Raw genomic sequence first — 26,359 nt, forward strand, 5'->3', positions numbered from 1 at the left:
ATACAAAGACCTCTTAATGGCTGCAGTTAGGCTAAGTATTGTCCAATAAGTCAATAACAGTTATCACCAGGCATGGTGGTGCACACCTATAATCCCAGGAGACAAAGGGACTATAGAGCATGATTGCCTCAGACAAAACAAAAAGTTATCATTTTTGCATCTCTTGGTACTTTTTCCTTTCCTGTAACATTTCAGCATTGCAGACACTAGAATGTTCAAACGGACTGTAGCCTGAGGCATCTTCTCTTTTCTCTTTGACAGATAACACCAGTAGTCTGACTGATAAACACCTGAACCCTGTCAGGGAAAACCTGGGACGGCAGTGGAAAAACTGTGCCCGCAAGCTAGGCTTCACGGACTCTCAGATCGATGAAATTGACCACGACTATGAACGAGACGGGCTGAAAGAAAAGGTTTACCAGATGCTCCAGAAGTGGCTGATGCGGGAAGGCACCAGGGGGGCCACAGTGGGAAAGTTGGCCTGGGCACTTCACCAGTGTTGCAGGATAGACCTGCTGAACCACTTGATACAGGCCAGCCAGAGCTAGGCCTGGGCCAGCCGTGGCAGTGGGAACTAGACTGTTTGCCTGGTGCACAAGCCCCTTTGCCCCGTGCCCTCAGAACTCTTTCTTGGTACAAGCCCTGGATCCATGCACCTGTTGTACATTTTGGAACTGGATAAGGGAAAGAAGTCTAAAGCCCACGGTGGTTCTTCAGGAAGTACAGGCATGAAGACTGTTGAATGGCCCAGAATGAAGCGGGGTGGGGGGTGTTAAAAAGAATAACCTATTGGATTTTAAAAAGGAGAGAAGAGCTGTTGGAGGAGAGAGATGGGCTTCGCTCAGCTTGTGCCATAGTCTTCAACTGGGCTATTTACTCAGTTTCCTATGGTTATATTTGGGTGAGGGAGGAAAAAACATTCAAAGAATGTAAAACCCACTAACTTCTTCCTTCGTGCACTAGTGCAGTAAAGTTCTGCCCAGATAGGTACCTTAGATGACAGTCATGGCCCTTTCTAAAACTATAGGATCTGCTAACTTTAGCATCCAATGCTGTGCTGTCACCTGAAGCTTTAAGAATCATGTGCAATTCTAGTGTATATAAGTTAAAGAGGAAATGTTAAGGAGGATTAAGGAGGAGGAAAAACTGCAGGACAGAGGGAGATCACCACTTTCCAGCACTCACCACTGAGAACTGCTGATTGCAACTACTGTAAATACTAGTGTGAAATTTTACATCTTCTCGTACCATTCTGGTGCTCCATGCCGTTCTCCAGTCTGTGCACCCCTCAGAGGGAGCTGGTGTGCAGGAAATGCTCATCAGGAAATGCAGTCTCTTCCTCCCTGAATATGGCCAGAACCTCAGCACTGCTCACTGTAGAACTGTTTCCTGAGTTTACCCAGAAAAATGTACTGAAAATATTTCTTCTGTGTGCCATGAATTAAAAAGGGACAGCTTCAGAGTTCAGTCTTCGTGCCCTTAGCAAGCCCACGTGCAACCCAGGAGCGAGTGGAAGAACTGGAAAACTAAGGCTGCCTGGGCCAACTACAGTCACTGCTGGCACTTTCCGTTCAGAGGCTACGCAGCGACAGGCGTCTGACTGTTAGAAAAGATTCCGGTGTCTGGTTGACAACAGTGGGTTAGGATCCTGAATCTCCTGCAGCCTCAGAAGATACGTGGCTCTCCTGGAGTGAGCTGCAAAGCAGCTTTGTCCTTGTTGGCATTTTGGCACTAGTTGGCACTTCATCCTCCACTGTTGACCTATCTTGTACTATGTAGAATATTTAGAAACATTCCTGGCCTCCTCCATCTACAGGATGCCAATAGTACAAGTCAACTTCACCCACCAATGTGACAAAAATGTCTCTAGACATGGCTACATATTTCTTGGAGGGACCCTGCTGTAACTTTATATGCCTCAGTTCTCCTGTCACACATGCTGGGTTCATGCCTTAACTGCATAGAGTATGCACATTGGAAGGGAATTGGAGCAGAGAAGGTTCCAGGCTTTCCTGGAGGAACCTGGATAGTCTTTAAATGCTTTCCTCTTAACCTCTGTTCCAATGCTGTTTTAAGAAGACAGGATTAGAAAGTATTTTTAATGGAGTTGTGGGGGAAAATGGCAAAGGAAGCCAGAGCTGGTTTTGGAATTGCAGTATCAATCAGGGTCCTAGTGTTAAAATCATGTCTATTAAGTGTTCTGTAAGGGAAGAATTGTGGGTCCATTGCAGAAGATAGGTACTTCAGATCTAGGCCCAGATTGTGACCACAGACTTCCAGGCCTTTTCTTGACCAGGCTCACCAATGACATCCAGACAATTGCTTGGCACCTTGAGTTGTGGCTGAACCTATATGAGTTGAAGGACAGTCAGCAGATGAAGCCTTATACCCTCATGGGTATGCTGCCCAGTTCCTTGTACAAGAAAGGCTGTGAACCAGCTACACAGAGCTAGCATTAATAGATTAGGCGCAAAGACTTCTTTAAGCCCTTCATGTGCTCTCTGCACCTTGTCAGTGCCTATGATGACTAATGACTTTGTGGTCAGCGGTACCATGGGATGTGGGAATCTCTCTGGGAGCCCAACATGGATGTATAGCACTTATTTAAAACCACCTCCCAAGCTATGGAGAATGCTGTGGCCTGGGGTGCAAGCCAGGCCTGATTGTCATTGTCCACATCATTGAAAAAAGCAAGATTGTGAACACCAGGACACTGAGGGCCCAGGACGACTAGCCCTGTTTCCAGAACCCAGAGTACTGTTTGGTTCTGTTTTTAATAACCTTTCTTTCAAAAAAAAAAAGTGAAATAAAATTTTATATTTTAAATATGGGGTACTGAATGGTGTTTGTGTTAATATACTGCTCACGTTGGCATTTCTTGTCATTACATTATGCTGATAGTGAGAAGGTCTGCCAAGCAGTGCATATTGTCTCCAAGAGGCCACATCACTGAAATCCACATGGCTCAACAGCCTTTCCCTCTAGTCAACTCTTAAGTGCCACCCTGAAAAGCCACATTTCCCTTGGAAGCCAAGTTCCACTTCTATACTTGGGCAGAAACCAGATAAGCAAGAGGAGCCCGACCAGGAAATGAGGGAGGAGGCTCCACAGTTACTCCCAAGCATAGGTTTTTCCCTTGCTGTGGTTGTGATCCTGCCTTCCATCTGTTGTGAAGTTACACGCAGGAATAGAAAGGGAGTTCTACCTCAAAAACATCTTAAACATTTATCTTGGTATATTTTTTTCTTTGCTTTTTAATGAGTTGTTTACAAAAAGATGTAGCCTATCTAGCAGGATAGATATTTTCGATCGTTTCACTTTAAGTTAATGAAGGTTCACAAATGAGTAACCCACCTACTCGGTGGCTCTTTCTTTTGTGTTTGTGTGCGCATGAGCTACAGTGCTCACATGGAGGTCAGAGACCAACTGATGGGAGTCAGCTCTCTATTCAAGTTGGGCTAAATGGCATCTTGATAGTGCAACCAACAACATAGTTTTTTATTGTTGTGCTCTGTTGTTTGCCTTTTATTCCTTCACATCAGTTCCTTGGAGGAATCTTCCACCTCATTTTTAGCCACACTTTCCAAACCATCGTGTTCATATTCAATACAAGTTGTAATAATATAGCAACTCTTGTCCACACATCTAGATGCTCCTTTAACTGTGTTAGCACATCCTCAGCTGTTCTTTGCTGTAGTCCCAGCACTTGGAACGCTGATGCAGGAGGACTGAGCATCCAAGCAAGGCTACCTTTATCCTGGGCTGCTCTCCGTGATGTAAGCAATTTACAAAGTTATCTAAAAAGTCGACATCCAGTTTGTGGCTAGAATCAAGCAATTTGGTCTGATAATGTTTCATAGTTCCTGATAGTACCAAAAATTGAGCCAATGAACTAATTGCTGCTTCCTTCATGTCTAGGCTTTAGGGTCAAGGAAGTTGAGGAAGGAGAAGAGAGGAGGAAACCAAGTGGGCTTCGTGCTTTTCTTGCTTTAAAAGGGAGGAAATTTAAAAAAAAAAACAGAAGGGGGAGCCCCATGGCATTTTATAAGCAGCTGACTATAAAGAATGAAGAGCAAGTATTGTTGCTGTGAGAGGTATGGTGTCTTAAGAGAGCATTATGAAACGAAGCAGGCTTGAGTACCCCTCTGCAGCCATGTGGGAAAGACTTCCTAACTTCCCTTGCCATAATCTTGTTATCTATAATTTGAGAGTAAAGAGGTGGGAATGGAGGGAGAGTTATATATAGATTAAAAATAAAGTGAAGCATTTTAAGGTGCCTGGCACAAAAGTGATAGTTTTGGTTTGTATATGATGTTGAAAGCTTAACCTACAATCGATCGATGGGTGATTGGATCATTAGGGATCTGATCTATTCAACCAAGTAATTCATTGATGGGTTCATAGTTTGATGGCTTTATTGGAAGGCTGTAGGAAGTGGAACTTGGCTATAAGAAACAGGTCACTGGGAACATGCATTTGAACGATTTCTTTTGAACAACCTTCCCCACCCCACCTCTTTCCCAGCATCACGTGCCGCTCAGGCCCAAAGCAAGGGGTCCAGATGACCTTGGGATGAAAGCTCTGAAACCCTGAACCTTTCCTCATTTTAAATTGTTCTCAAATGCGTGCCACGGTGGTGCAGAAAGTTAACACAATGCAGTGCAGAAACGATGAGTTCTTGAAGACTTACATAATAAATGCTGACAAGGGTAACCTAAAAGCCTGCTGCCATTTTGCTTAGCAGCAAGGGTAGAGAGAGGGATAGATAGGTGAAAAGTGGGACGTCGGCAGGTATGCTGATGCAGGCCAATAATCCCAGCATGAGGCCAGAGGACCCGGAGCTCAAGATCAACATCAGCTCACAGTTCTAGGCCAACTGAAGCAACATGAGACCGTGAGACCGTTTCTCAACAAAAACAGGAAACAATAGTCCCCCTGCCGAAATGTCCGGCAGGGGGCCCTACCTCCCCGTAGCTTTGGACACCACAGCAATTGCAAGCAAGGAGTGGTGCCAACTGAACTATGCACACTGAGAGCTAGGTTTGTAAGAGAGAACACGCTTCCTTTCTGGCTGGCCTAACAAGGGGTGTGGCCGGCCAGAGGCGTAGCTTCGGGCTTGGCACTTGAAGGATGGCATCCAGTTGGGCGCACGCGCGGTTCCGCTAGGAGAAGCGACCTGGAGCTATGGCGACTGCAGCGGTATACCCTGCGTCTCTGCGACTGCGGCTGCTCCTCTCGCCCTTGAAGTCCAGGACCCGCGTGCCACAAACGGAGCCCGCAGCCGCCTTCGGGTAATAACGTGCACCTAGCTGCTTGGGCCGCTGGCGGGGTGGGCTTGGTGCCTGGTGCTGACCGCCCTTCCTTCCTCAGACCCGGGTCCAGATCCCGCAGAGCCAGTGCGCGAGCACTTCTGTGGCAGGGGTTCGGTTCTAGAACCCCTAATTGCAGATGAAAGGGACCGGGAGGCGCTTTTGCTGGTAGTCATGGATCCGAAACCCGATGTCGGTTAGCTAATTGCTGGGGACAGTAACTATTCCTTGCCTCCTCAGAAATTTGCCTAACCTGCTTCAGTCACAGGGCCCACGTTTCCTGAGTCCTTTTGTTTGTTAATCTCGAACTTCAGTGTGCTGGAGAAGCTGTTTGGGGCCCTGTGTAAAATCAAAGACCCAGGTCCCCCCGCTAGAAGTTCTAATATGGGTGTGTATTTTCCATTCCCCACCACACTCCACTCCCGCCCTTGGATAAAATAATAACAACATTCGTGGAGACCTGCTGTCTTGAAAATGGTGCTCTGTCTCAAGAGAATTTGAGCAGAAACTGTGGATAGAGCAGCCTCAGTCTAAAGCATATCCTACCATGTACACATGCAGGCATGCCCACTGAGTGTGCGGTTTACTGTCAGTCGGCCATTGACGCTAGGGGTTGGCATTGCCCAGATCACATAATGGATGGATTGAGCATATAATCCAGAAGCAGAGAGAAGGGAAAATCGAACCAGTTTTTTTTTTAAAAAACATTCCTAGCATGATTGTGTAGCTCTTCGGTTTTATATTTAATTCAGGTTTCTTCTCTTGTTTTAGGGTTATGTGACTTTAGCACATTTTTTATATACAGGTGGAAAAACACGTCAGTGGCTGTGGTTGTGTAAATCACCAGCGAACAGCGGGCGTTTTATCCAGTTTCCTGATTGTAGGAAAGGGATTGAGATGAGGCTACCAGGGTTGTGTTCATGTCATACTCATTGGTGACGTCATGGATGTCGAGAGTCCTAGTCACTTAGCTGCACTGTAGATCACTCGTCCTGAAAGAGCTCTGTAAAGGTTTTCCGGGGTCTTGTGCTGCCATTTTAGAAATACAGTTCCATACTGGTATGGCCTGTAATCTGAGAAAGAGCCCTGCTGGTTAATCCTGAAACTAGGCTGCAGCCCCATGCCTACAACTTGAAGCAGTCCTGTGCAAACCTCTTTGCACCCAGTGTCCGGCCCACAACTAGCTGCGTTGTGTAGTGCAGATTAGCTTGTCAGTTCACTGCTTGGAACTCTGAGCCTTTTCTTACTTCATGGACTCTGTGAACTGTTAAAAAGTATTCTCTGTGGGGGATTGAAGGCCAGTTATGACAATAATAATTTGAAGAATCAGACAGTCTGACTGAAAAATAAACAATTTCTGAATTTAACCCAAGGAGGCCCTGCCAGAGAATCAGGTCCAATCCTTCCTCTCAGGCCTGCCTCCACCCCCTGCTTGGCAATCAGACTGAATACCACCCCAGCACTTTGCCCTGTTGAGGATTCAGCTCTGCCCCGAGGTTGAAGAGGTCATGGTTATGAGTTCAAATAGTTTAAGTAGCTGCATTATCAACTCCTACTGTCTGTGTGACTACAGACAAGTTACTCAGCCTCTCTGGGTTTCTGGCCTTGCAGCATTTGTATTTGAAACAAGGATTGTGAAAGGCCTGGAACAGAATAAATATAAATAATTAGCAAGTACAACTAATGATATAAATAGTAAGCACATAAATAATATATATACTTAAATAATAGTATATTAAAGAAGTCATCAAACTTCGTGTAATGAAGTAGCTGATGCTTGACTCCCAGTCATTTGCTAGGAAGCAGGGGATAAGCAGTAAGGACTTTCAAAGTGAGCCCCTATTTATTAAGCAATCCCCACCTTCCTCTCTAAGCAAGGTGCTGAAGCCAAGATTCCGGTCACACACTCAGATGCTCATCTTGGACTGGATTAGCTAATCCTGTGATCAGCCAATTAGCTTTCCCACTAACTTCCAGCCTCTCTACAGTAATGTTAGAGTAAATTCACCGTACACCTCAGAAATGAAAGACGAGGAACATGTCCCCAGTGTGCAGGCGCCCGGCAGCAAGCACTACATTTGCTTTACCTGTTCTCCCCAGCCTTCCCACACAACCACCTCTCTCTGTCTGAGGCGAGTAGACCCCCGCTCTGGGTACCATATAGAAAATTCACAGGTGGGAGCTAAGGACAGACCTTGCAGGACACCAAAGGCATGTCCCTCTGAAGCTTAAGACTAGCAGGAGATGGGCAGATACAGCTCAGTGCTTACTGTGCACTGTGTGGAACCTTTCAACTGAAGGCGGAGGTGGTGGAGTTCAGCCAGTCCAGCTTACCTGAGCTCGTTTCTCCTGTCATTTCAGCAGGGCTCAAATGCTGAATTCAAACCACTGGGCAGCCTTCCAAATCTGTGAGCCCAGGCTGCACAGCTCCACAATCTGAATGGGAAGTAGGCAACTGTACTTAGGCCAATAGGCCAGCAAGACTGAGTCAATTGCTTAGAGAACATAAGGCTTAGGAGCCCCCAAAGTGAATCTTCCCATCTCGTGTGTCCTTAGCTCCCACCTGTGAATTTTCTATATGGTACCCAGAGCGGGGGTACAGACACACAAACCTTTCCTTATGTTTGAAATGAATAATTTATTAAGATTAATAAGTTTGTTTGTAAATAATTTTCTGTCTCCTTCCCAGCCTTGGATAGTGGAATCAGGTGTTTGGCAGGATGGGCCGGTGTGATGCCTATACCGCTGGTGTGGCAGCACACTGGGTACCTGTGTTGACGCAGCAGGGACCATTTCCGCTTACTGAAGATCCCCATACCATCCAGTCCCTCTGCCCTTTCACTCTGCCTGGCTGGACACAGGCTTATGAGTATGCCACATGGTCTCCCCGCAATGCTGCCCTGCAGTGTTCTTATCTGCATTTTGTGAAATGCCTTCTTTGGCATTTCCTCACAAAAGACCCCTCTCTCTCCTCTCAGATACCTCTGCCCAACCTGACATGGCGTTTCTTGTTCTTCCCACCAAAGTCACTTCCAAACCTTTGCAGATCCTTCCCTGCCGCAGTTTCTAGTGAGAGGCCCTCTAGCCTCCTGGCGTCTCTATACTCCTGTTAGGCGGTGAGAATTCAGAAAGACATCTGGACTGGGAACCCAAAACTTAGATCCAGCCAATGCAGGAAGAAGTTAGGTTTGTTGTTGTTGTTGTTGTTGTTGTTGTTGTTGAAGAGACTGAAGGAAAGAGGTTTTTGTGAACCAGTGCTCCAGGGAGAGACTGATGCCCAGGGCTGTGGCAGCAGCACCATTCCCGAAAGCCACTGGCTCTGTGCGGTGAGGAAAATGGAAAAATTGTTCAAAATACCTGCATAGTGCAAAATGGCTTCGACGAGCATGTTCTTGGTACTGCAGGGAAGGGAGCCTCCCACCCCCGCCCCAAGAGCTCTAGTGCAGAGAGAGCGGTAAAAGGGAGGAGACAGCTGGCACTTTGTGTGTGTTTTACCGCTAACATGAGCCCGGTAAACACTAGTCAGCTGCTGGGGGGGGGGGGTGGCTTCATTTAATAAAACAAGAAACACCGGAAGGAAATTTTATCTAGCTCAGGAGCCTCCAGCATAGCCCTGCCCTCCCTGAGCAAATCCTTCTTGTCTTTGTTTTCTCTCCTGCTGAGCTGGGAGCACGTGAATGCCTGCAGAATGAAACCAGTCTTTGTTAGGGCGCACGTTCTGGGCTGGGAGTGTGTGAAGTGCTGATTTGTTCAAGTGAGCCTTTGTTAGCAGAATGTGTTGATTTGCATCTGTCTTGATTCTGAGCTGATTAAAGCCGTCCTAAGAGTAAAACTCAGTTCTTTGAAGGAATAGAATGCTAACAAAAACAAATTGATGTCACTTGCTGCTACTTAATGGCTTTATTATTGCTCCTCTAATGTTTATGTAGATGAATTTATTTTAGGCTTTCTTGTATCCCAATTTTGTCATGTGATTTTCAGAAATTCTATGCTAATATTAGATGTGCCAATATTCAACACACACCCACGTTCTTTGTTAATTTTGTTGCTATTGTTTACGAGAGGGTTTTTCTATACATGCCAGGCTGACTTTGAACTTGTGGCAATCCCTGTCCGTCTACCTCCCAAGTGCTGGGATTCCGTGTGTGCTACCATGTCTAGCTTATACTCTTTATTACTTGAACTTAGCAAATCAGACAAAAAAAAACTTTTTTTTTCAAACAGTGCCACATTATGGTAATCATTTTGACCAAGGACAGAGATGGGATGTGGAACGTAGAAGAAAAGGGAAGTCAGTAGTTGACTTAAATTTACTGCCAATCCACAAGAAGAAGAGCCATTCTTCTTGGCAACTGTACTGGCACGCCCTCCACATCCTGCCTGTCACTGCCCTCTATCAAGGAAATGGGCAAGAAGACCATAAGGCCAAGAACCGAAGCAGAGGCCGTGGATGAATGCTGCTTACTGGTTTCTCAGCCTGCTTCCTAGTACAGACAACACAGGACCACCTGTCCAAGAGTGGCACTACCCACAGTGGGCCCTCCCACATCAGTCATGAGTCTTTAAAAATGCCCCGTAGAGTTGCCTCTGGACCAATCTAATGGCGGCACTTTCTCAACTGAAGCTCCTAAGATGATGGTGGCTTGTGTGTCAAGTTGGCAAATAAACATATGAATAAATACATACATGCAAGCATACATACATACACACCTACAAAAAAAAAATCTAACCAGGGCAGCAGGCAAGCCCCTGGGTGCTGCAGATTTGCAGTTTGTAATGGGAACACAACCGTGATTGAAAGCTAAGGCACAGAGCAAAGCAGTGCAGCATGCTTGAGCAGGGTACCAGTGCTCACTCGTGCACGAGAACTGGTGCTTTGTCGTGTGAAATATGCCAGTTTGACACAACCAATAAGTCTTTCTTCGGGGACTTCTTTCTCTTCCAGCACTGCAGTGACTTCGGCCAAGGTGGCTGTTAATGGCGTTCGCCTGCATTACCAGAGAACAGGAGAAGGGGAGCATGCAGTCCTCCTGCTCCCTGGGATGCTGGGTATGTGTGGATTTGAATAGGCTGTTTCTGCAGGCTGTGGATCCCCCATGATGCATCATGACGGTAGATGCCAAGCATCGATTACCTATGTTAGTGCTCGCTGAAGGCTTTTAATGAATGCTTGCCTCACTCAGAGTTGAGTGATTTGGAAAAGTAAATAACTTTCTACTGTATTAATGTTTTATTCTTTTACCCATTCTTCTCACATTTAAACACACTGTAAAAATGGTTTCCTGCTATTGGGGAGGACTGCAGGGGTCAAGGAGACAGAGGGTTCAAAGAAAGAGGGATCCAACGATGAAGACAGTGAGCTGGTGACCAGCCATACCTGTTTGTTTGCCTCATATCCAAAGGTTTTCTGGAATGTGAGACTTGAAGTGCTAAGCCCAGGACAGGAGGCAGGGGAATCAGTGTGTTTGACTTGTTTATTAAAAGTAAAGGGGTTGTTAAAAGACTTTTCTTTCTTCTTGCTTCCTAGCAGGGTCTCACTTTATAGCTCAAACTTGCCTGAGAGGACCGGTTTGTGCCACTATCCCCATCTAGCTTACAGTCCTTTTCAAAATCAAAACCGGATTAATAAATCACTTTCTGCAGCGTACGGAGCATTTTGGAAACTACTGAATCTTAGTCTAACTTCATAGAACAACAGTCCAGGTATAGAAAGTTCTTAAACTTATAGAGGGAGTGTGCAGTGATCTCCCAAGACATCCTGAAACTACTTCTAAGGCATTTAGGGTTGCTGCTCTATTTCTTAGGTATTTATGTAATCCCAGTATATACTTATTGTGACTTGCCTCTTCCTACCAAAGGTAGTAAGCTAAAATTTTCAGCTATTTTCGGTCCTCCTTGCTAGGCCTTCACTGATGGAGTCCCACTGTAGCCTTGGGACATTTAGTGCCTTTTTCTTAAGCTTCTGTAATCAAGGAGATATTTACTCCAATAGCTGATGTACAGTTAAATCGTCAGTAAAAATAATTTGCCACATTATTATTATTATTATTATTATTATTATTATTATTATTATTATTATTTTAACATTGCAGCCATTAACTACACAAAGCACCCACCCCCAGTATAATTTTTCATTTTTGTAAAATATTAGCATGATTCTAAAGCTTTAAAACGGAACAGTGGGAGTCTCTCTCCTGCCTTGTCCCCCAGTGCCCATGGGTCACTCTGATATCATACACTGATAAGTATGCATATTCTCAAAATGTTTGTGGGAGGTTTTAGCAATCTTGGTCTTCAAACGCAATTATTTTCCTGTTTGGGAAACCTATGTTAGTGCTCTACCCCCTTCTAATCCTGCCCTAATTCCTGCCCCTCCTCCAGGATAGTTCCTTCTAGATCAGGGAGAGACAAGAAGCTCCCATGAGAGATCGGTAGACAAGGGCTGGAAATCCGCTGGTCTGCTCTAGAGCTCGACTGGGTGTGTTTCCCGTCTATTCTGTGGCCTGGATAGTGGGTGCTTAGAAATAAAAAAAAAAAAACCCTGCACAGTAAATACACCTGCTGCTGGAGCTCTTACTAAGTGACCTTCCACAAACATAGTGGATGTGAGCACACCACACCTTAATTGGTGAGCAGGGGGCTTGCCAGACAGGGCTGCCACGGGCTCTTGGCATAGGCTCATTTGTTTTATAAACTATGATTTGATTTCCTAAGCATGCATGTTTCAGTGCTTTAATTTGCTTTCCTCTATTTTGGTTGTAGCTAAAAAAAATAAATAAACTCTAGAGTCATTTATATTAGCTTAATGAAAATGAAAACATCTGGACTTCTACCTGGATGCCACTGGGTCTCCATCATTTCTTAGTCATTTTTCTTTAGAGAAAAGAGAGAGAAAGGGGATCCAGAAACTATCAAATATGAGAGTTTATTTCAATACAGTTTAGTTAATTTCTTCAATGGATCGGTAGGAGAGAACTACACTGAAAGGCTGTCAAACGAGCCACAAAAATACGGGTCCTGAGCCTGGCGTCCTCAAAATCACCACTAGAGGGAGCTCAGAGGCCGGTCCTAACTCCACGAGGCGTGGAAATCCGCCTCTGGGTGGAGTCGGCCCTTGCAGGGCAGCTTTCCCTGGCTAACTTTGAAGATAAAGAACCAAGAACTGTGTTTTGGTACCGCTTCCATTTCGCTCTGGTGTGTTGGCGACCCTGAGAACATTCAGAATGTAACCCGGTGGCTGTTTTCAGGAAGTGGAAGCACCGATTTTGCACCACAACTTCAGAACCTAAACAAGAAGCGCTTCACAGTGGTGGCCTGGGACCCTCGAGGATACGGACAGTCCAGACCCCCAGATCGAGACTTCCCACTGGACTTTTTTGAAAGGGATGCAAAGGATGCTGTTGACTTGATGAAGGTGAGACGCAGAGACTAGTGGTGGAGTGGGGGAAGGTGACTGGACCAATCTTCATGTATTCTAATGCCTGGCGTTCTTTCTTTCAATACCTAATGCGAGTCTTACATAAGGAAGGCCGAAAGGACTGAATTGAAACAGAGCCAGCCATCTAACGAGGCTACTACCAAGACGCTGTGTCTTTACAGCCAGTTTCATGGCATACATCAGTGCACAGTTTTAATTTTTGCTTTGTGTTGCTTTGCTTTGAGACAGGTTTTCACTGTGTAGTCTAAGCATGCCAGGACTGCAGGCCTACAACACTTACACACAGCAGAACACACAGCTTTATGTTGATGTCACTGGAGTCCTAAGCCAGAGGGGCTCAACTCCATGGCTTCCAATGTGCCCGGTGTAGTCACTCACCCCTAAGAAAGCAGAAAGAGGTGGTGGTGAAGAGGCAGGAATGCGTTTTTAACAAAACTGTCATTTGGAGAAGGTGAAAAGGAAGCCTGTCCTCCCATCTTCCAGGTATTGACATGAGCCTTAGGTTTAAGTAGAGCAGGAACTCTGCATAACTCAATCGTCTTGGTTAAGGTGTGATCTGGTGTTATCTCAGTTCTGGTTCTGCGAGGTGGCCTGAAGAATCATGATGGCCCATGCTTTTAGGTGGGGGGACATCATCTCGTGGGGTGATCTGTCTGTAAGGCTCTGCCGTTCCTGGAATCCAAGCTGGCTTCAGGCTTGGGACAATGTGGGTCTGGAACAGAACACTGTAAAAGGCAACAGTAAGATGTCAGCACTGCTCCTATGTTTAAGCCTTCAGCCTGGAAGGGGGTTGTCTTGTTTGGGTTACCACTGCTGTAGAGAAACCCCGTGACCAAAGCAGAATGGGGAGGAAAGGGTTTTCCGAGCTTACACTTCCATACCACAGTTCATCAAAGGAAGTCAGAACAGGAACTCACACTGGCCAGGAGCCTGGAGGCAGGAGCTGATGTGGAGGTCATGGTAGGGTTGCTGCTTGCTGCCTTGTTCAGCCTTTCTTTTTTTCTTTCTCTTTTTCTCTTGTTCTTTCTCTCTCCCTCTTTCTTTTTTCTCTTTCTTTCTTTCTTTCTTTCTCTCTCTCTTTCCCTCTTTCTCGCCTTCTTTTTCTTTTCTCTCTCTTTCTTTCTCTTTCTCTTTTTTCTTTCTATTTCTCCCTTTCTCTCTCTCTTCTCATTCTCTCTTTCTCTCCTCTCCTTCTATTCCTCTCTCCCTTCCTTTCTGTCTCCCTTTCTCTCTTCCCTTCTCTGTCTCTCTCCCCCTTCCTCTCTCTCTCTCCCTCTTAATTGAAGCTGCCTTCTCTCTGATAACTCTAGCTTGAATCTAGTTGACATAAAACTAACCAGTGCTGGGGTTAGGACTGGTTATGTTGGTTATGTCACATGTAGACACTCCTTGAATGTTTAACATGCCTACAACCAGAGTTGAGCAGGAATCCAACCCAAAGTAAAGATGATACAAAATGAAGATGGAAAAGTCCAGCTTTTACCCTGCTTTTAATTAATTACCTTGTAGGCCCAGGTGAGGAATCAATGCCTTTAAGCAAACATGGTATTTTATTTGGGTGTTTGTCAGGGACAAATACCACTTACCAGAGCAGGGGCGTGAGGATTAGAAAAACAAGCAAAGAGCACAGAGACACAACTAAAAGTAATAAAACAGAAACATAGAGTAGTATCGGGAGAGAGTGAATACTGAAATTCACCTGCTTTTATTTTTCCAGCAAAAGGGGGAGGAAGACAAAAGACCACTTTAACAGGGTACAAACAGACAACTAGGGCAGTTATTTGCTTTAACAGGGTACAAACGGACAACTAGGGCAGTTATTTGCTTCAACTCTGAGACATCAAATCATTGGCATTCAGTTGTTTAGGCAGTGAACCCACCCTAGACCAAGTGTCCAAGGAGCAGAGGTATGCCTGAATATCCTGACCATTGGTCAGGCTGGAGTAAATCTATCTCTATGGGCCATGTTAATGCCAAAGAGACCAAGCAACCACACCCTAGGTCAGGATGTAGCCACACTTGTCAACAACTCTGAACAAGCTAAAACTCTCTGACCTTCAGACAAGGTGGAAATAGGCTCACAGTTTTGGTCCTCCATAGTTATTTTGATTTTTTTGAGGCAGGGTCTTGCTGTGTAACCCTGGCTAGCCGCACTAGCAGTAGGGTAGCCTCTACCTGAGTGCTGGGATTAGAGGTGTGATACCAACGGCATCAGACTTCGCCTTGCATCCTCCAAGTTTGCTGTTTTGAAAATGTGTCAAGCAGATGCTGCTTCCTTCCCGACGAACATACACTTACTGCCCTTCTCCATGATCTCACTCTCTGTGGTTTCAGCTGTGGAAATATTAAGTGAAAAATTGCAGAAATAATTAATTCATAATCTATAGTGCCTTATAACTTAAATTAAGTTTACTTTTAGCTTATCTATTAAAACATAAAAGCTGTACATTCCAGGGGGGTTAAGTAAGGTTCCAGTACGTGTCTATTCTGCATGTTCAAACCAGGTTAAACATGTCTGCCACAACAACTATTGTTGCTCAGTTGCTTTCCACCTTGTTTTCTGAAACAAGGTCACTCATTGGCCTGAAGGTCACCAAGTAGGTTAGGTTGGATGGCCAACAAGCTTCAGGGATCCTCCTGTCTCCAACTCAGAGCTGGGATGTGCCACAATGGCTGGCTTTCTTGGGTCCTGGGAAAGAACTCGGATCCTCATGTTTGTACTGCAAACACTTTGCCAATAGAACTATCTCCCCCAGTCTCCAGCATGTATCATTTCCTCATGAGGAAAACTTCCAAAATATTTCCTTCTGTTTTTCTGAAATATAAGTTCGTTAATATTATCTATAGCATTCCGTCATGAGTTTTAAATTCCCTGCGATTTTGAGTGGTACAATGAAGTGTGCTGCCCATCCATCCTACCCAAACTATGTGCCTGTGTGTGTGTGTGTGTGTGTGTGTGTGTGTGTGTGTGTGTGTGTGTGTGTGTAGATTGGTTCCATCTATGTTTTAAATCATCTGTGGTGGGGCAGCATCTTGGAATGTAACCCCAGGAGGTACAAGAGAGCTGCTGAAACAGGGCGGTGGTGGCACACGCCTTTAATCTCAGCACTCAGGGACGCAGAGGCAGGCAGATCTCTGTGAGTTCAAGTACAGCCTGGTCTACAGAGTGAGTTTCAGGACAACCAGAGCTACACAGAGAAACCCTGTTGAGAGAGACAGAGAGAGAGAGAGAGAGAGAGAGAGAGAGAGAGAGAGAGAGAGCGCTAGCTGCTGTAATTCACTGGATGTATGCACGGTCTTATTCCATGCATCATCTAGTGGTAAAGAATTAACTTTAAGCTACTTTTTTGCTATAAAGGTGCTCAGGGACATTTGTCACTATTGTGATTATGAGCAGTGCCGTGTGTATTATATCCTGGGTCTGTCTCCCGGTGAGTGAATCCAGGAGGTAGTGTGCTAGGCTGTAGAGAATGTATCCACATTCTGCATGCTAATGTCAGATGGTTATCCAGAGTATGCACACACACGTGTGATCCACCAGCAATTATCCCAGCATTTGTCGGTTCCTTATTTTTAATCTTTTCAGACGCTCCATTTTACTTCTAGAAGCCTCTTTCATATGTTTGTCAGCTTTCTCTCCGAGTCCATTTTCAGGGTCCTGGTTGGCTCACCCAAGGATGGATGCAGCTTTACAGCGACACCATGCTCCCTCTTGTCTCTAGGCAGCTCTTCCCACAGTGGCAGCTGTGGCTTCACCAGAGACCCTGCCGCCTTTTATTTTATGCCCCTCTCCAATCTACAGAATTGCCTGCCTTCTGAGCCTTGCTTGGGTGTATGCACGCCTGGTGCTTGTCCTACCCAAATACAGCGGATTTCTGCTGATTCTGCTGATTCTCTCTTTTGATGTTTTATCCAGCCAGAAGATAGGCTTCCTGCATAGGTCAAAATAATGGTGTATACTCAAGTTTTTATGACAGTTACATTGTAGCAAAGCCAATTGACACGAGGTCTCTAAGGGGCAGACTTGTAGAACTCTGATGGCCACCACCCAGGTTCTTTAAAGAGAGTGGAGTGGTCACTGGGCCCCGTGTCCTGCTGTGCTTGTCACAGGTCAACAGCAGCTATGCCATGGCTTCTCCTATGTTGCCCACAGGTGCTGCAGTTCAAGCAGGTCTCCCTCCTGGGCTGGAGTGACGGGGGCATAACTGCACTCATTGCTGCTGCTAAGAACCCATCTTACATCCGCAAGATGGTGATCTGGGGAGCGAACGCCTACGTCACTGAAGAAGATTGCAGGATTTACCAGGGTAAGTTCTGCCAGTCATAGATGGTGTCCTGACGATCCTCCTTGCTCCCCCCCACCCCCATCTTTTGTTTTGATATGTATTGAGTGACAAGCCGCTCACCCACTTGCGATTCTCAGCTCTAAGGTCAAAAGAAGAATGCGCTTTCAGGAAAGTCATATAATTTAACCAACCTAGAGATGGGTAGTGTTCTATTTCCAGAAGCGAAACTCGGATGACTCAGGCCACAGCTCTGGGAGAGCAGTGTTTACGTTCACTGCCACGGGTAGTGAGCCTGGAGGAAGGAGGAGGCGCTCTGAAGTGTTACTCAGAACCTCATTTAAAGTAATGTGAAAGCCAGTCGCAGTGATGCATGCCTGAAATCTCAGCCGCTTGGGAGGTTAGGGCTGGGGAATTCTGAGTTCAAAGCGAGCATGGGCAGTGTAGCGTTGCCTTGTCTCAAAATGAAAGTCGTGAATGAGTGAATGCATGAATATAATGAGTCTTAGAGGAAGCACTAGGCTGAAAATTTAACCTATGTTTTGGTTACAATAATCTGTGCAGTTTTCTTGGCTAAAGTCTCATTTAAGCTTCTCCTCGACGCTTTTCGGGGCACCAGAGTGGCACCGGTGGCCCTGAGCCTGTGGCTCGATGCTAGCCTGCTACTTGCATTTGTAAAGCTGAGGCACCAATGAAAAGTTAGTTCATGAGCTAGAGGCCAAACTACATCTACATCCTAACTTAACTCTCTTGTTTTTCTTCTCTTAGTACTGCTGCCTTGACTGTTCCAATAGCCAGAGCAGAGGGAAGTGGTGGTTGCAATTATTAGACACCCAACCCTGGCATTGTTTAGTCTCTAGCAAGCTTTCTGAATTGGGAAGACCACGCTCTCAGAAGGAAAGAGAGATACCACAGGGCTTGGGGCCATCACTGGGGCAAAAGAGAAGCTGATTGGATTTCCCACCACTCCTACCTTCCACCCTGGCCCGTCACAACCCTCCCTTTCTCACTGGAAGCTTTTTGTCTCTTTACTAAGCCGTAGATGACCTAACAGAAGCAGTTTATTCCCACTGGGTCCAGCATTTTCTCTCCACAGATGTGTCTATAGTACATCTTTGGCTGGGTCTGTTGGCCTTCAGAGTCTGAAATCTTTACTTTCTGGCCCTGACAGACATTGGCAGAGCCCTGCACATGCTTTGGCCCTTCCAGGCATCCCGCCATTCACCTTGTAAGCTCCTCAGAGGCTACATCCAGTTCTGGAATCTTAGTTCGCTACCATCTTCCCATTTCTAAAGCAATCTGAAACTCTTAAAGACAGATGACTGAGAAACCATCCTCGTCTGACCTCCACCTGTCCTCACCATCCTCCCGCCTGCCTCAGGGTCTGCCTTGTCCAGAGTAGGCTGTTCCACTGTTTGCCACCCATGAGTTCCCACAGCTGCTGGCACCTCTGCTTCTTCCAAATCCTTGACTTCCCTTGCTTAGTCCTTCCTCTCTGCTTCAAAGGTAAACATGATTCCTCTTCCAAAATACCGCCCCCTTTCCCTGTAGTTCCTTTTCACCATGCTGTATCTGGCCCCACAACTTTATTAAAATAGGCACCTGGTATTGTGCCTTGAGTGACTTGTGGTCCTTTTGCTGCTCTCTGCTGAACATTCCGCACTGCGGCAGGTATAATATTGTCAAAGACAGTACACATTTTTGTCAGCAGCACTCACTCACTACTCTCTTAGATATTTGGGTCACATGCTGCATTTGTAAGGTCTGTAAGAAATACCTCCCACACACATTGGTCACCAGCATCACCTCCTCTTTTCCTGGCTATTCACTTTTCAAAGAAGCAGCTTCCAGTACCAACTTGGTTTTGTGTAGCTGGGGACTGCTCTTTCATTCTCCAGCTGCCCAGACCCGAATAATCACACAGAAACTATATTAATTACAACACTGCTTGGCCAATGACTCAGGCATATTTCTAGCTAGCTCTCACATCTTGAATGAACCTACTTCTATTAATCTGTGCATTGTCAGGAAGCTATGGTTTACGGGTAAAAGTTCTGAACATCTGCAGTGACGTAGCATCTCTCTCAATCCTCCCTCTTTCTCTCTATATCCCTTCCAGCCTGGTTATATTCTGCCCTACCATAGGCCAAAGCAGCTTTATTTAATCAATAAAAGCAACACATTTACAAAAGGACATCCCACACACATCAGTTTTGTTTTTTTGTCTTCCATTGTTTTTGTTTCCTTCTGCTTTCTTTGGATTCTGATTTGTTTTATGCCCTGTAATCTCAAAGTTAAAATCTTGGTTGTTGATTTGAGATGCTAATTTTTTAATATATCATTTAATGCTGTATATGGGTTATTAGATCTAGAGCAGACATATATATACATATATACATATATATACATATACATATATATACATATATATGATTTATTAGATTGATTTACAGGATGCAGTCTGGGCACCCCAACCAGGGCTGTCTCACACTGGAGCAGCTGAGAATCCAGGCATGCCTCCATCAGCAAGGCTGGATGTCTTAGCAGTTCCATTCTGAAGGCCTGGAGGATTCTCAGATAGCTGCTGGTCTTCTGTCCACATTGGAATCCTGAAGATGGTGGTTTGCATATTGGTGAAGGAATGCTGCAGTGTCTTAGTTAGGGTACCAGTTGCGGTGATAAAATACCATGACCAAAGCCAGGCAGTGGTGGCTCACACCTTTAATCCCCGCACTAGGAAGGCAGAAGTAGGTGGATCCCTGTGAGTTTGAGGCCAGCGTGGTCTACAAGAGCTAGTTCCAGGACAGGCTCCAAAGTTACAGAGAAACCCTGTCTCGAAAAAACAAACAAAAACAAAAACAAAACACAGTGACCAAAAGCCAACTAGGGAAGGATAAGGAGAGGGTTTATTTCACCTTACAACTCTCGGGTCACTCTGCCACTGAGGGAAGTCAGGGCAAGAACTCCAGGCAGGAACTGAGGCAGAGGCTGTGGAGGAGTGATGCCTACTGGTTTGCTCCTTCCTGTTTGTTTGCTCAGCCTGCTTTCTTAGAGAACCTGGGACCCCAGCCCAGGGGTGGTTCCACCCTCAATGAGCAAGCCCCCCACCCCCCACACACACACATCAATCATCAATCAAAATATACAACACAGGCCTGCCCACAGGCCGATCAGGTGAGAGCATTTTCTCAATTGACACTCCCTCTTCCCAAACGGCTCTCGCTTGTGCGGTATTGACTACCCAGCACATGTGACAACCTGAAAGATAGACTTGCCAGCAAGAAGGAAGGCAATCAGACGAAAAGAAACTTCCTTTTTCCAGGTCCTTTTTGGGGGCTGACAGCAGAGAATGTGGTCTTCCTGCTTCGATTCGTCTGATTAAGAAAATCTCTCAGAGTCCCCATCAGCTTGGGTTTAGTTGATTCCAGATGCTGTCGAGCTGACAGCAACAATTAGCCATCATAGCACCTACGAATTTTACCATGTTACCACGTTACATATTTCACTCATCAAAAGATATTTCAAAATATCTTTTCTAATATAATATCTCGTAGGTACTTAGAAATGAAATGTTTAATTTCTAAATACTTGGGGTTTCTTAGATATCTTTTTGCTATTTGTATTTAATTTGCCTAGATTTGGAAAACATACTTTGTACGGGTTCACTTCTTTAAATTTAGAACATGGACTGGACTATCTTCTAAAACTGAACACTGCCCCCATCTCCTTGCTGGCTTTCCTCTGTCATTCAGCTAACAGTTGCATGTAACATGTAACAGATGCCTGTAAGTTTCCATGGAGGGCTCAGTTCTCCTCTGCCCTCTGTGTCTCGCCGTGATTTTGTTCTGTTGATGCCACGCAATGACTCCTGAGTTATATCCCCCGCCCCCTCCCGGTTTCCCTCACTCTCCTGGTTCAGAACCTTGGGCTCATGGGATATTCTCTTCTCCATAGCAGAAAATCCCTTGTAAGGCAAAAGTCAAGATGTTCCATCTCCCACTTTAAAATAAATAAATAAGTCCTCTAGTAACTTCAAAGACGTCCACTCAGCCCCTGCCAATCTGGCTCCTCTCTTCCCTGTCTTCCCACACGTCCTGCTTTATAAAGCTGCCTTTGGGATGCACCTTGTCCTTTCCCAGGCACATCCTTCTCAGTAGTCACCCCAATACCCAGCTCCCAGGGTACCACCTCAAGGCGTCCCAGAGCCCTTATGCCCGGTGGACCCATAATGGGATGCACATGCCCACACCATGGTACTTTGCCCCAAGTACTGCCATCTATTTACTCCTTCGCCCTAGTCACTATAGAATAAGTTTCCCATCACAATGGTGCTGACCTTCCCTGCTTTCTGAAACAAAAGCTCTCTCAGTCCCACAATACTCACTGTCTCGAGTGTCTCTGTTTCCTTCCCTAACCACCATTGCCACTTCCTCATCCTGGAAAGTGACCTCTGACCCACCATTCCAGTGGAGAGAGTGCCTTCCATGTAACCAACCCTCAGGACACTTGGCTGTTCTGTGTTACTTTTGAATCCCTCCCACCATGGTCATTGAAAGCAGTCTCCTGCTGTGCATGGTACAGTTTCTACCTTCTCCAGCTTCCTCCAGATGCCTTTCTGGCCACTGCGTCGTCATGGCCCTGGCATCTGTCTCTGCTTTCTGTCTGGCTTTGATATGTGGGACAGTGTCATTGAGTTCCCCAAGTACCATTCTTGCTTTCCGATCTTGTTTTCCATGTATGTGCATGGGGGGGGGGAGCTTACATGCACACATGTATGTGTTGGAGTGTGGGTGCCTGTGTCTGTGCCCAAGCAGTAGAGGCTAGAGGTCCACTTGGGGTGTTGTTTGTTTTCTGACTCAGGATCTGTCCTTGAACCTGGCGTTCACTGCTTAGGCAAGGCTGACGGGCCTGTGAGCCCTGGGGATCTATCTGCCTGTCTCTGTTTTCCCAGCACCTGGATTACAGGCATGCACCACTGCATTTAGGCTTTTGATGTGGGTTCTAGAGTCAAATTCAGATCCTCATGCAGGTGTGACAAGTCTATACTGCCTGAATTACCACCTACCACCCTCCTCTACTCCACCCCCCCCCACACACACACCTTCAAAGCCAGCATCACCAGTGTGTTGCCCACTCTGGCATGAAGCCCTTGGACTCAAACAGCCCTCGCTCCTCAGCCTCCTGAGCAGCTCAGATTACAAGCACACTCTACCATGCTCAGCTGTGTCCTCGCTCTGTGCCCCTCCCTGTCTTCTCCTAGCTTCCAAGCCCCACATATTGGGTTCTTCATTTAATTTTTTCATATCTGGTTGCCATACAGATACGTTGCCACATCTAAAAACTGAACTCAGTCCTTCCCCTTGTCCTGTTCCTCTTGCTAAATGTCTTACCCTGGTAAATGATTCACCAGGGAGCACAGTACACTCTGGTTTCAGATCCGAACACAGCCTTGGCTTTACTATCTCTAGCTTTTACTCTATGTTCTGAAGTCTTTAATGAACAACTCCAGAGTAATCCATCCTCATGTTTTAAGTTGTGGGCCACAATGAGAAGAATGCCGGAACATTCTGTCACACTTGGTGCTGCTATATGCTATCCAGATCACAAACCATGCCTTGGTCCAGTGTATCTCCTGTAGTCTGCATGCCGCCTGCCTGTTAGTCCTCAGAAACCATCAGCGTCAATAGATCCACTGTCAACTTGCTGCCGTTCCTGCATTCCGTGCACTGTTTTACTTAAAACACTTCCTATAATGAAGAGCGATACTGGCCGTCCCACTGCAGTGCACTCTAGTTGCTGTGGATGGCGTTAGTTATTACTAATCTCTTTTACTGGACCTGCTTAGCAATAAATGTCACCAGGAGAACACAGTATTTGTAAAGTTCAGTGCTCTGTGGTTTCAAGACACCAGGTGTCCTGGCTGTGTTTCTTGTGGATAAAGACAGCTGCTGGGCCACAGATGCTGTTTACAAACCCTTGGCTGTAAGGCTCTTGAAGATAAAGGTTGTATCTCCATCTGTCTTAGTCACTTTTTTGATGCCATGACCAAGGCAACTTATAAAAGAAAGCATGGTCTCTTATTAAAGAAACCATGAACCATGGAGCTCGTGGTTCCAGAGGTTGGCATCCATACCCATCATGGTGAGAAGCATGGCAGCAGTCAAGTAGGCATAGTTCCGAGTGGTAGATAAGAGCACACATGTGGTCCAAAAGCAGGAGGCAGAGAGCGCTAACTGGGGATGGTATGCACCTTCGACACCTCAAAGCCCACCCTCAGGGACACACCTCTTCCAACAAGGCCACACCTCCTAATCCTTCCTAAACAGTTCTACTAACTGGAAGCCACGTATTCAAATATATGAGTTTTTAGGGACCATTCTCATTCAGATCACCACATTATCCAAGTTTGTATTGATAGGAACAGGCACTTAGCAGCCTTGGTGCTTACTGAATTAACTCTTAATTAGTAAGTTCTCTTTGTGTTTCTGGTGTTTAGCATAGATTATATGCTCTAAACGAAGTAGAGGGACAACGTCAGTGTCTTTGGGGATCCAGATTCTGCTGTGACTCAACAGACAGTTTCATTCAGTTGGTTATTCTGAGCACTTGTCTATGAAGCACAATTACTAATTCTGGATAGTGGTTATGCTTTGGAACAGAAATGCCTTCCTCTTTAAATAAATAAGCAGAAATAAATATATAAACACAAAGAATCTTTTTGAGTACATGCTACATGCCAGGCACTGTTGTCAGCAAATTCTGTGCAATTATTTACTCTTTATTCTCAGTGTTAATATAATTCATATTTTCTGATTAGGAAATTAGTGCAGTAAGGTTAAGTAACTTGCCTGGTTTCACACAGCGCCAAGTCTAGGAGCTGGGACTCTTACATAATCATTCTGACTTCCAAATCTGTGCTCCCAATCACTGCTTGAAAGACCTCTGGTTTCCCCCAGTGGCAGCTGGGTCCCCTATCACCCCCCATCCCCTGCCGAGATTTCATGCTTTTTCCTCTGGGATCCTGAAGGCTTGCTGCAGACCTGGCATTTCCATAAACACCTTTCATTCTGAAACTGTACATAAATTAATCCATTAAAAGAACCCCAGGCTGCCCCACAGCAGCCCTGTGATTCAGTGGGGATACTACTGAGCGTTAATCCACTGGATTCTCAAAAGCTCTTGGCCTTCACATCACAAGGAACTCGGTTTTCCCTAACTGATTTTTAAAGCTTCTTTTTATCTCTTTTTTTTAATATTTAGTCATTATAATTCAACCCTTCTGGCATAAGTAAACTATGCTACTTGTGGGCCTACAGGAGCCCAGATTGATCCTGCTGACGCTGCTATATCTATGCACTTTGCCCCAGTTCACTCTGCCTCCCCAGAACCCGGATCCTCCTGTGCTTTGGTCACATAGGCTGATGCTCCCAAGCAAAAACAGTTTGTCATCAGGCCACACCAAGATGATAATTGTATGTGTGTTAGGGTTTCTTGCATGTACTGCTGTCCCTGGATTGTTCTTTCCCCTCATTACACTGCTAAGATTCTCTCGTGGTGCTGCTTGTGGCTGTGGTGCCCTGGTTCCCACCACTGGGTTGTATTCACAGTTACAGTGGGCAAATCTGCCATTTAGTTTGTGCACTCCTTGGCCCTCACGTTGCTGGAGACCCTCCTACCATCTCCAGCGGATGAGCACTAAAGAAACTGCTGGCTGCTGGGTGCAGAGACCACATGTCATTCTTGTATGGAAACAGTGAGCATGGACTCCAATTGGCCTTGCCTCCTTTCTGCTGATGCTGCCTGACCCTGTTGTCAGGGTTTGCTTTCTCTCTTACAGACTCCCTCAAACCTATTCTCTAGTTACTATGACTCTGTGAAAGCATGAGAATTGTAGGTCATGGGTCTGGGGAGAAAGGCCAGCTGGTAAAGTAGGTGCCACAAAAGCATGAGGACATGCGTTCTGTCTGCAGTATGGAAGGTTGAGTGCAATGGCTCAGGCTTGAGTGCTGGAAAAGCAGAGATGGGCCTCCCTAACCAACCAACCTAGCCTGGCCTGTGAGCCTGTGTCATCAAACAAGGTAGACAGTACCTGAGGATGAATGACCGTTGATACTGGCCTCTGGTCTTCAGATGCACATATCCACAAACACACAATCCCTTCACATTCTCTCTCTCTCTCTCTCTCTCTCTCTCTCTCTCTCTCTCTCTCTCTCTCTCTGCCTCTGGTCTTCAGATGCACATATCCACAAACACACAATCCCAGAAGTAATTTTAAAATGTATTGTATTTGGGGAGGTAGGAGATGTAAGAAGAATTAAACAAGGAGCTGCATACGTGCATTTATTTTACCACTGAACTCCCTCCCCCAGGCTTTCTTCACATCTTGCTCTTTCCCTTCCCCACTCCTCCAGCTCTTCTTTCCATTCTGAAATCTGCCCCTCTTTATTTTTTAACCAACCTCACCATACCCATCTCTGACATCTTCTCCCTATTTACCAAGTAATTCAACCCTTCTAGTCTCTACAGTCAACTCACCTGGGCTTTCCTCTGATTATCCAGACCAATCTTCAGAGGCAGAGGCATCTTCTTCAGAAGGCGGCAAATCTGTAAATCACAGTGATTCCTCCATTTGAGCACTCCCGTTCGTCAAGTGTACCTTGAGAACTGGGCACTGCCAGTACTCTACAGAAATCACCATCTGATATCAGTGTGTGTTCCTGGTGTGTCCTTGAGCAATACATGTGCTAAAGGCTGTCATAGGCACCATTTAATATGTTCAGGAGCACCACGATCTTGATCAGTGTTTAAGGCAATACGGAAAGATCAGGCTGAGTAAATGACATTTGCTGTGTTATTTTAAAGGTAGACGTTAGCTATTGTATCTTTCCTACCAACTGATAATCTATAATACAGCTTATATTTAGGAGTTAGCTCTACACCCCTTTTCTTCAACAGAGCCCTGTGTAAAAAGTGGAAATGCCAGACATGGCCATGTGAATAAAGGCTTATGTTAAGGATTTATCAGCAGTCTGTTCAATTTCTTTCAGCCTTTGCATCATTTGTTTCTCAATGTACCAGAAAAAACTTTTCTAAGTAGTTGGCCTTTTATATCTGCATCTGTGCGTCAATCAACCAAGGCCAAAAGTCTTCAAAAATTAAATTACCTCTGCACGGAACATATACAGATGTTTTTGGTCACGATTTCCTTAAACATTATAGTATACTACTTGTATAGCATTTAAATTACATTAGTTAAAATAAAATAATGTACAGATGGTTTAAGTATTTGCGAATTCCTGTGTCAGTTCTGAGCACGTTCTCCGTAATTT

At 45.5% G+C, this 26,359-nt stretch overlaps 2 protein-coding genes and 1 pseudogene across 4 annotated transcripts in view; all 3 read left to right on the plus strand.

The window, feature by feature from the left end:
• The window catches only part of Ripk1 (receptor interacting serine/threonine kinase 1), a 28,748-nt gene extending 26,461 nt beyond the window's left edge, over positions 1 to 2,287 (plus strand). For both annotated transcript variants that reach the window (XM_005355024.3, XM_026782913.1), the window contains one exon: positions 262 to 2,287. In XM_005355024.3, the coding sequence (XP_005355081.1) occupies positions 262 to 548 (287 nt within the window). In that variant the 3' untranslated portion in view covers positions 549 to 2,287. The remainder of the gene's footprint in view (positions 1 to 261) is intronic.
• Positions 651 to 2,754, plus strand: LOC113456806 (annotated as a pseudogene).
• Positions 2,755 to 4,935: 2,181 nt separating this feature from the next.
• Bphl (biphenyl hydrolase like) overlaps positions 4,936 to 26,359 on the plus strand; it is a 35,305-nt gene continuing 13,881 nt past the window's right edge. The window contains exons 1-4 of one of the 2 annotated variants that reach the window (XM_013349089.2): positions 4,936 to 5,291; positions 10,255 to 10,358; positions 12,557 to 12,723; positions 16,901 to 17,054. In XM_013349089.2, coding sequence (XP_013204543.1) covers positions 5,185 to 5,291; positions 10,255 to 10,358; positions 12,557 to 12,723; positions 16,901 to 17,054 — 532 coding nt within the window. In that variant the 5' untranslated portion in view covers positions 4,936 to 5,184. The remainder of the gene's footprint in view (positions 5,292 to 10,254; positions 10,359 to 12,556; positions 12,724 to 16,900; positions 17,055 to 26,359) is intronic. The other variant, XM_005355025.3, reaches the window with a different exon arrangement.

Source organism: Microtus ochrogaster, chromosome 16 (assembly GCF_000317375.1).
Source record: "Microtus ochrogaster isolate Prairie Vole_2 chromosome 16, MicOch1.0, whole genome shotgun sequence".
NCBI lineage: Eukaryota > Metazoa > Chordata > Mammalia > Rodentia > Cricetidae > Microtus > Microtus ochrogaster.